The sequence below is a fragment of the Procambarus clarkii genome, chromosome 36, assembly GCF_040958095.1.
Source record: "Procambarus clarkii isolate CNS0578487 chromosome 36, FALCON_Pclarkii_2.0, whole genome shotgun sequence".
Lineage (NCBI taxonomy): Eukaryota > Metazoa > Arthropoda > Malacostraca > Decapoda > Cambaridae > Procambarus > Procambarus clarkii.
The window spans coordinates 11366895-11378104 of NC_091185.1; the positions used below are offsets into that span (position 1 = coordinate 11366895).

The 11210-nt window shown below is 46.4% G+C and overlaps 1 protein-coding gene across 1 annotated transcript; it reads right to left on the reverse strand.

The window, feature by feature from the left end:
* Nucleotides 1-942: 942 nt before the first annotated feature.
* Nucleotides 943-4476, reverse strand: LOC138371640 (uncharacterized). Its single transcript, XM_069336639.1, has one exon. The coding sequence runs from the start codon at nt 4474-4476 to the stop codon at nt 943-945; it is 3534 nt and encodes a 1177-aa protein (XP_069192740.1).
* Between the last annotated feature and the right edge of the window lie 6734 nt (nt 4477-11210).

Here is an 11210-nt window from a genome sequence, read left to right on the forward strand (position 1 = left end):
ACTTAATATTATAATTAGCACCTTCACCAATAAATATATATAAGAAGATTACACGGGGGGGGGGGGGGTAATAAACACTACACAGGGGTATTATCTACACTGTCGTCTTCTTCTGAAGACTCTGGATCTTCTCGGTGCCAAGTTCTCGGTGCTCTCGTGGCCTCACGACGAATCCTTCGAAAAGCTGAGTCTACCCCGGCCATAGGCCAGCCAAAACACAGTTCCACTGGGGGCACTGCCGTGGAGGCCATCAACCACAAGTCCAGCAGATGGCTGGCAGGTTCCGGATCGGCAACACTGGTCAGGCCACTCCACGAGCGATACTAGGGTAGCGCCCTAATCAGGAGCCTCGTGTGATACCACAGATCACTCTCCTGTCCACAATACCCCAGTGGTTACGCGTCTCCACCAGTCAGTCCCGGGTATGACAATCCTCAACTGCCGCTTCACAGGCAGGGTAACACCACAGTTTTCATCCGGGAGGCGACTCACAGCTGCTGCAGCAAAACACTTGGTGTCGAGACGGCTGCCTTGGGTAGACTGACTCAACTTCCATTACGGCAGCCCCAGGTCGACTCTGTAATCAGACACATCATCAGTAACAGGGACACACAAAAGCACCTCACTTACAGGCTCAGACCCAAACGCCTACCTATCCACTCCATAGATGGCGTTGTCGTCTGAGCACCACCTCACCAGAGGTCAGCAGCGGCTGTGTTGTGAGCTGAACAGGACTGGAAACTGGCCCTTGTGGCCAGTACACCTCGTCCTCACCAGGTGTCGTCGTCCATTTGGAGGGGGTTTCGGGAGCTGACCCACAAATGGCGCGGTCGTCACTGCTCCGTGCTCGGACGCTGGATTCGGGTCCGTAACACCTCCCCACCAAAAGAATTTGGTTTGGGGTTCTATAAAAGAGAAGACAAACCAAATTAGTACGAGGATCTAGACGCGACACAATGCATCAGCTACTACGTTATCCACCCCTTTGATGTGTTCGATCTGGAGGGGATATTGTTGCAGATGTAGACTCCATCTGGTGAGCCTGAGGTTCTTTTGCCTAAACTGAGCCAGAAACTTTAGAGGATTATGGTCAGTCCGTACTAATATAGGGTGACCATTACTTGTTAAGTATACCTCAAAGTGCTGAACTGAATTAATTAAGGCCAACGTTTCCTTTTCTATGACGGAGTAGTTGAGCTGACTGGGGGTGAACTTCTTAGAATGGTAGGCCACAGGATGTTCCACCCCCTTTTCATCCGTCTGAGATAATACGGACCCCAGGCCATATTCAGAAGCGTCGACCGTCAGGATAAATCTATCCTCAAAACTCGGGGACCTGAGGATTGGAGAAGAGACTAGAATTGCCTTTAGACTCTCAAATGCCTCCTGGCAACTCTCATTCCATAATAGTTTCACCCCCTTCTTCAAAAGATTTGTCAGGGGGGAGGCGATGGAGGAAAAATTAGGAACAAACTTACGATAAAAACCAGCCATACCAAGGAAACGCAAGATGTCTTTCCTGGAAGCTGGTGTAGGATACTGGACTATTGTCTCTATCTTGCTGGCCTTGGGCGCAATCCATCCTCCTCCAACCTTATGACCTAAGAAGATGACAGAGGTTCTGGCAAACTCAGATTTATGCAGGTTGACCACCAATCCTGACTGGAGCATGGCCTTGAAGAAATCCTCTATGTGACGTAGATGATCCTGCCAATCCACATCATATATTAATACGTCATCGATGTAGACTAAGGTGTTTTCCACGTCACGCAACACAATACCCATCAGTCTCTGGAAAGTGGAGGCTGCGTTTTTCATCCCGAATGGCATCACCTGACATTCAAACAGCCCGTCGGGAGTCACAAATGCTGATATGGGTTTGGCCTTCTCCGTGAGGGGAACTTGCCAATAGCCCTTGAACAGGTCAAATTTAGTCAGGTAACGAGCTTTACCTATGGCATCCAGACATTCCTCTACCCTGGGGAGAGGATAGGTATCTGCTACCGTGACCTTATTCACCTGGCGATAATCAATACAAAAACGGTATTTCTTACCAGGTTTGGGCACTAGTAGTATCGGGGACGACCATGGGCTCGAACTCGGGGCTATTAGATGGTGTTTCAGCATGTATTCCACCTCCTCTTTCACCACCCGTTTCTTCAGTGGGTTGAGACGGTAAGGGTGTTGCTTTATAGGTCGGACTCCTTCCTCCAGCACGACATCATGCCTTAGGACGGACGTTAATCCTGGAACATCTCTGTAGATAGGCTTGTATTCCTGGATCATCTGCAGCAATGATGGTTGATGTCCTTCGGCCACATGTGTCAACTTTGCCTGCAAGTTTAACAGAATTTCTGAGTTAGTTAACACCTCCTCTTCCTCTTCAATGTCATCTTTTGTGGTCACCAAGGTTATTGGGAGTGTATCCCGACCCTCATATTTCTTGATCATGTTGACATGAACCAAAGTTTCTTTCTTCCGGCGGTCTGGAGTACTAAGAAGGTAATTGAGATTAGTAACCTTCTTTAAAACCTGGTAAGGACCTACGAATCTGGCGCTCAAACTTCCAGTTACTGTAGGAGTACATACCAAAACCAGATCCCTTACTTGGAACTCTCTTTGTTTGGTTCTCCTATCATACCTGCTCTTGGTAGCTTTTTGCGTATTTTCCAAGGTTCTCGTAGCCATCTCCCACGCTGAGAACAGCCGGCCTTTATTTGTAGACAACCAGTCCACAACGTCTTCGTTGGTTTCCTCGTCTAGCCAATGGTCTCGTGCCACCTCTAAGGGACCTCTTACTGAGTGACCAAAGATCATCTCGAATGGGGAGATTCCTAGGGATTCATTGGGCACTGATCTTACCGCAAATAGGAGGTAGGGCAGGTCTTCAACCCACTTACTCTGCCGGTAATAGCAAAACTTCCGAAGCATGCCCTTCAACGTCTGGTGAAAACGCTCCAAAGCTCCTTGAGACTCGGGATGGTAGGCACTGGAGGTAATCTGTCGGATTCCCAGGTCGGCGATCTGTTGGCGAAACAAATGAGACATAAAGTTAGATCCCTGGTCCGTCTGAATGGTCTTAGGAAGACCGTATCGCGAGACGAACCAGAGCAAATGTTTCACCAAGACCTTAACAGTGATGGTCTTAAGGGGGATCGCTTCTGGGTACCTACTAACCCGATCTAGTATTGTTAGCAAATACTGCACTCCTGAGGTAGAAGGCGGAAGTGGGCCTACTATATCCAGGATGAGATGTTCGAAGGGCTCACCTATGGATGGAATGGGGTATAAAGGGGCTTTGGGGACAGGCTGGTTTGCTTTCCCGGCTACCTGGCAGGTGTGGCAGGTTTTGCAAAAACGACGTACGTCCTCCTTCATATGCGGCCAGTAGAAACTCTTGGCTAGGAGTTGGAAAGTCTTCGAGACCCCACCATGTCCAGCAAATCTATCGGCATGGGCCGTTTCTAACAGTTTAGACCTGAACACGGCTGGAACGACTATTTGCTCACCCACCGCAGTTGACTGGGGGTATTTCGGAGGATGCCGGCGACACAGTACATCACTTGACCATACATACAGATCACCTCCTTTCGTAGGAGAGTCTACGGTGTCGGCCAACTTCCGTACCTGAGGGTCCTTCTTCTGTTCCTCTATCAGATGGGCTCGAGTCCAGCGTTCAGGAACCGACATCTGGACGGGCGGGACTGGTGTATGGCTACTCGTAACCTGTGGGATAGGAGAAGAGTCAAACAACGTACTTAAATCTGGCGGTGCCTGGAGTTGAGCCTGAGACCTGGTTTGCACCGCCGCGATAGGACTGGTCTCTTCACATTCTGGATCATCCACTACCAGGGGACAATTAGGTGACAATCCTAGGGCTAAGTCATTGGCCAATATTACGTCAATCCCCTTTATGGGGAGACTATTCACCACTGCCAACCGACACTCACCTTTGAAGTGTTGAGAGTCTAGATGCACTTGTACCAAAGGAGCAACGTACAAGGTGGAAGGGAATCCACCCAGGATTACCTTCTGCATCCCATTCGCCGATATACCTTCGGGTAATGATGTTTCCAAAATTAGAGACTGGGCCGCTCCACTGTCTCTGAGTATTACCACTTGCTTACCCGAAAGGCCACTGGCTACATGTCCTTGAGAGGTATATGGGGCGAACAATCCTTTCCTCTTCTCTAAGGTGGATGTCGGTGGTACTATACTGTTTATCAGCATGACTTCCCTACGGGGATTATTACCTGTACTGCTACGACACTTCGCAGCAATATGTCCTCTCCTGCCGCAGGTCCAACACAATACTTCCCTTTTCGGACTAATCCTCCGAGGACTATCTGAGGTTGACTTGGCGGCACTGCGAGGGGCAGTTTTATCCTCCGGTTTATGTTTGGCTGGATATCTTGAGTAGGTCTTCGGGACGTACCTAGCAGACGGCCTATGAGTCAGGATGTATTCCTCAGCCATTGTGGCTGCCGCACTCAAGGTCTCTACCTGCTGTTCCTCTAGATACGTCTTTAGATCTCCAGACAGACAGTCTTTGAAGTCCTCTAGCAGTATGAGCTGCTCGAGGTCTTCTTTGGTCTCCACCTTCCGAGAAGCACACCATTCCTGGAAAAGTCGCTCCTTGATAGTGGCGAATTCGGTGAAAGTGTGCTCTGAGGTCTTTTTCAGGTTCCTGAACTTCTGCCTGTAAGCCTCAGGTACCAATTGGTACGCCATGAGCACGACCTTTTTCACCTTGTCATAATCGCCGGAGTCGTCAAGGGATAACGTGGAGTAGGCGATTTGGGCCTTCCCAGTCAGGACTGACTGTATCATGATGGCCCAATTCTCCCTTGGCCACTCCAAAGAGGCAGCGATTTTCTCGAAGGCCGCGAAGAACTTCGACACTTCCTTCTCATTGAATTTTGGGACCATTTTGATGTTCCTTACCGGATCGAAACCACTGGTTTCCGTTGTTGGCCTCCGACCACCGCCTAATCGTAATACTTCTAGTTCATGTTGTCTCTGTCTTTCTTTTTCTTCTCTCTCTCGCTGTTTCTCTTCCCTTTCTCGCTCTTCTCTCTCTCGTTTCTCTTCTCTTTCTCGCTCTTCTCTCTCTCGTTTCTCCTCTCTTTCTCGCTCTTCTCTTTCTCTTTCTCGCTCTTCTCTCTCTCGTTTCTCTTCTCTTTCTCGCTCTTCTCTTCTTTCTTCTCTTTCTAATTCTAAACGCCTCATCTCTAATTCTTTTCCTAATCTCTCTCTTTCCATTTCTAATTTCTTATCTTCTCTCTTTCTCACTTCCTCTTCTCTCTCTTTAGCGATTTCTAGCTTCTTCCATTCTATTTCACGATGGATCTCTAGTTCACGCATTTTCACAGTAAGCACGCTTATATTTAGTTCACTTTCATCACTTTCGATATCACTGCTCTTACCTTCCTTTTCAGTGGAAGCTATTTCCTCACCTTCCTTTATACTAGGAGTCTCGCCTTCCTGTTTCTCCTCTGCCTTCAAATGCCGGTGAACCATGGACAAGATCTCCACACGGGAATCACTGGCACGGATCTTGATCTCCAGATAGGCGCTCACTAGTACAAGTTCCTGTTTGCTCAGATATTTTAATCTGGCAAGACAGTCCTCTCTGTTCAGAAAAGCCTGAACATCGTCCAGATCATCGATGGTAGCTTTTTCTGCCATTGTCACAGATGGAACACTTAGCACTTAACACACCGCTTTCACGTTAGCACTTAACGCACCGAGCACTGTTCTACGTCAATATTGCACTTTATCGCACCAAACACTGCACTTGCCAATATTGCACGTAATTACTTCGGGCACCGCACTACGCAATATTGCACTTAATCACAGCAAACACTTTGCTCTACAATATTGCACTGAATCACGCCGAGCACCGCACTACTCAATATTGCACTTAATCGCTTAGTCACAGCGAGCACCGCACTGCGCAATATTGCACTTAGACACTCCGAACACCACACAGGACGTATAACGTCCCAATCGTCACACACAGAGGGAGTTATTTACAGGGATTACGCCACTTCACCACCCCTGTCAAACATACTTGACAAGGGGACGGATCCCGCTGGGGATGCCAATTATGTTACGGCCCTCTCGGGTCGCAACTGGGTTCTGACTCAGTTTACTCTGATGTTGTTAGAGGAAGGGTATCCGGCCCCAAGCCAGTAGTGGCTTTCAAGGGATGTGATCAGTAACGCAAGTAAACTAAAAGGGGAAGGGAAAGAAAGGCAAAAACTTAATATTATAATTAGCACCTTCACCAATAAATATATATAAGAAGATTACACGGGGGGGGGGGGGTATAAACACTACACAGGGGTATTATCTACACTGTCGTCTTCTTCTTAAGACTCTGGATCTTCTCGGTGCCAAGTTCTCAGTGCTCTCGTGGCCTCACGACGAATCCTTGGAAAAGCTGAGTCTACCCCGGTCATAGGCCAGCCAAAACACAGTTCCACTGGGGGCACCGCCGTGGAGGCCGTCAACCACAAGTCCAGCAGATGGCTGGCAGGTTCCGGATCAGCAACGCTGGTCAGGCCACTCCACGAGCGATACTAGGGTAGCGCCCTAGTCAGGAGCCTCGTGTGATACCACAGATCACTCTCCTGTCCACAATACCCCAGTGGTTACGCGTCTCCACCAGTCAGTCCCGGGTATGACAATCCTCAACTGCCGCTTCACAGGCAGGGTAACACCACAGTGTTCATCCGGGAGGCGACTCACAGCTGCTGCAGCAAAACACTTGGTGTCGAGACGGCTGCCTTGGGTAGACTGACTCAACTTCCATTACAGCAGCCCCAGGTCGACTCTGTAATCGACACGTCATCAGTAACAGGGACACACAAAAGCACCTCACTTACAGGCTCAGACCCAAACGCCCACCTATCCACTCCATAGATGGCGTTGTCGTCTGAGCACCACCTCACCAGAGGTCAGCAGCGGCTGTGTTGTGAGCTGAACAGGACTGGAAACTGGCCCTTGTGGCCAGTATACCTCGTCCTCACCAGGTGTCGTCGTCCATTTGGAGGGGGTTTCGGGAGCTGACCCACAGATGGCGCGGTCGCCACTGCTCCGTGCTCGGACGCTGGATTCGGGTCCGTAACAGATTTGAAAACAGAAGATGTGTGATGTGTGGCTTATTGTGTGGTCTCTGGAGATATGATCTCCACATATAAGTTTCTCAAGAAAAGCGGTAATATTTTTCTTGTGTTTAGATGTAATGGCTAAACATGGATGTCATTTTCAATAATGTTATTTGCTCATCCGACAAAGTTCATTTTCCCCATTACGTTACATTGTGTTACAGAGGGCTAAAACTGGTAGACCGTAATATTCATATGGAAGGAGATGTAATGGAGATGGAGTAAGTCCTACTTTTATTTAAAAATGTCATTTTGGGCTGCAAAAGTTGATTTGCGTTACGTTACGTTACGTTACATTGTGTTAGAGGGTTAAAACTGGTAGAGGTCAATATTTATATGGTAAGAGATGTAATGGTGATGGGCTAAGTCATACTTTCATTTAAAATAACATTTGGATTGTAAAAGTTGATTTGCGTTACATTACGTTGTGTTACATTGTGTTACAGAGGGCTAAAAGGGGTAGAGGCCAATATTTATATGGTAAGAGATGGACTAAGTCTTACTTTCATTTAAAAATTACATTTTGGACTGCAAAAAGTTGATTTGCGTTGCGTTACGTTGCGTTACATTGTGTTACAGAGGGCTAAAACTGGTAGACGCCAATATTTTATATGGTGAGATATGTAATGAAGATGGACTAAGTCATACTTTCATTTAAAAACGATATTTGGTCTGTAGAAATATGATGATGATGATGACGATTTCCTCGTTACGTTACAATGTGTTACAGGGTCTAAACTAGTAGACATCAATTATTTATATGGCAAGAGATGTAATGGAGTTGGGCTAACCCACACTTTCCGTTTCAAAATGATATTTTGGACTGCAAAAAGTTTATTTGCGTTACGTTACGTTGCGTTACATTGTGTTACAGAGGGCTAAAACTGGTAGACGCCAATATTTTATATGGTAAGAGATGTAATGAAGATGGACTAACCCTCACTTTCCGTTTCAAAATGACATTTTGGACTGCAAAAAGTTGATTTGCGTTACGTTACGTTGCGTTACATTGTGTTACAGAGGGCTAAAACTGGTAGACGCCAATATTTTATATGGTGAGAGATGTAATGAAGATGGACTAAGTCATACTTTCATTTAAAAACGATATTTGGTCTGTAGAATGTTGATTTGCGTTATGTTACGTTACGTTACATTGTGTTATAGAGGGTTAAAACTGGTATACCGTAATATACATATGCTATGAGATGTAATGGAGATATTGTGTTTGGCTAAATGGGGTTCACATTTCAATAATGATATTCGGACAACAGCCAGAAAGTTGATCTCCACGTTACTTAATGATGATATAATGCGATGCAAGCGTATGCTAATATTTTATTTGTGTTTAGAATGTAAGGGCTATAGGAGATTGTCTAGACTTGCATACATTTTCAAACGATATTTATGTAGGCAGTAGAAAGACTGTTTTCCCATTACGCTACATTGACTGTGTTACAAGAACTGAAAATAGCTATAGTCCAGAACTATTTCACTATCGACTCACCCGGTCTTATTCTCATCGATTGGTGTTTACATTGGATGATGTAGGTCTTAAGAGAGACAGCCTTGAACTCGGGGATAATGAACAAGTCAATTTAATAATAGTATCAAGACTGTGTTTTTCCATATTGTCGTATATATGTTTACTCGCCTAATGGAGAGAGAATGAACGGCGCGTTTGAGGTAAAGCGAGGACTGACCGTGATGTGTATGTTTGTTTTACCACAGTGAATATGAAGCTATATTATACTATGTCTATCAGTTGTTGAATAAACGCTTATGTTACGTTATGTGATACAAGAACTAAACAAGCTTGTGGTAATCTTTTATTGTGTTTGGATGTAATGGTTAAACGTGGTGTACATTTCATTATTCAGACATCGGACAGATAGTTGCTCGTTACTCTTAAAATGATATTGGGCAAAGAACGAAGTTAGCAGTTAGCAGTTAGAACGAAGTGGTCGTGTTACCTTACAAGGTTATAAGGGTGAGAGTGATGGGGCTCGAAAATTGACATTAGTGGCCATCCTCTGATGCGCTGTCAGTCTAAGTGAAATGGAAAAAGATACGTGAACAGCGGCAGCAGGAGAAAGGAAATGATGGTACTTTCCCCAACTATTAAATGATCTGGAGAGAGAGAGAGAGAGAAACCACTGACTGCTATGTATATCCCACGCAGTTGTGTTTACAACAAATTATGTTTTGTTATAATAATAAGATTGAAGACCAGCTTATGACTGGATATTCTTAAAAAAAATGCTATTTGAGCAAAGAATGATGATACTAAGGCTTAGCACAGAACATCTGGTCTGGGAAGGGGGCAGTGATACTTGATGGTTTGGGCATGTAGGGGGTGGTAGGGGTAGGGGTTTGGTGGGGGTGGATGGGGAGAGGGTAAGGCCGGTCCATTACCTTGTCAATCTCACAACGTCTCAATCCGCCGCGAAGGTAAGACCTTAACGAGATAGCTCCGCACAACAGTAATGGCTGTAGGAAGAAGAGGTGATGGAGATTGAGTAAACATGCATACATTTCAATGATCACAGTTAACAAGAACAATTTGTAGGTAGAGATCGCATCTCCGTGACGATGTGAAATGTTTCTCTCTTTTAGTAAACGCGAGCCTACTGACTTTGAGTTTACTAAGTGATGTGCCATGTGGTGGCACTTCTCAGGTCGATGTGACGGTATGTGATCCTGGTCCGTACCACTCTAGAAGGTAAGGGGAAGAGGGGTGCCCCACTCTAGAAGGTAATGGAGGGGATGGAGTGGGGGCCCCCCCTGATGGTATGGGAGGGGTGGTGGTGATTGACGATGACAGGCGGACCCCTGCTGACGGGAGTATGATCCTCGCTCCTCCTTAACGAATCTGCAGTGGAGGTAGACCCATGCTGGGCTGAACATCTCCAAGTCTGGTCTTAAGACATCGAAAAGCCTTTAAGGCAAATGGTCCACATCACTCCTCCTGGACTCTGCTCTCTCATACCCTCCTCTCCGACTTACGACTTCCTGTAGGGGGAAGCTAATGGCTTGTCAAAAACCGCAAATGACCCCAAGCAGTCTCACGACGAGGGGAAGCCCCCCTCACCCTTCCATACCTCCCTCCCTCCCTCACCCCTCCCCCCACCCCAAACAACATAACAGTCTATGTTGGGACTCCTCTCATCTACACTCAGCCTCTACTTACTTACGATCATCAAAACTATTATCCTCACACAGGATTAAGTCTACGCCAAACACACATATATATTCATTTACTCCTTCCTCATATTCCACTCTTATCCTTGTATTTTCTTATGACTTCCCGGAAATTCACCCCAAACCCTTTGTGACTAGAGCAACGCGCTGCGACTAGAGCGACGCGATACACCTGCTCAGCTGCCACTCAAGACCGCGTCCGTCACGCGCCAAACCTCCGGGAAAATACCCCCAAAAACCCTTGTGACTAGAGCGACGCACTGTGACTAGAGCGACGCGCACCACCTGGCACCCAACAACATGACCTCCCCTCTTTCCTGACCACATACCATAACACCAGACGCTCACACACATCAGACACACGCAAAACTTCCGGAAAAATCCCCCCAAAAACCCTTGTGACTACAGCGACGCGCTGTGACTAGAGCGACGCGACACACCTGCCCAGCTGGCACTCAAGAGTGCCACCTGGGCAGATGGCGCGCGTCGCTCTAGTCACATATTACACTACTATTATTTAGTACATAGTTGTTTTTCTCTTTAATTGTATGATAGACGGGGAGTCTTTAACGTGATTGGGAATACATACATACATACATACATACATACATACATACATACATACATACATACATACATACATACATACATACATACATGCATACACACATACATACATTCATACATACATACATACATACACGTTCAGTCAGCATATAGCTATTTCGGGACAAAATCCAATACAGTTTATATTGGTGAGACGCCACTGTGATGAGGAGTTTAAATATCACAGGAACTGTAGGTTAATGTGTGACATAGGTGAGGTTAGATTAAGCATCA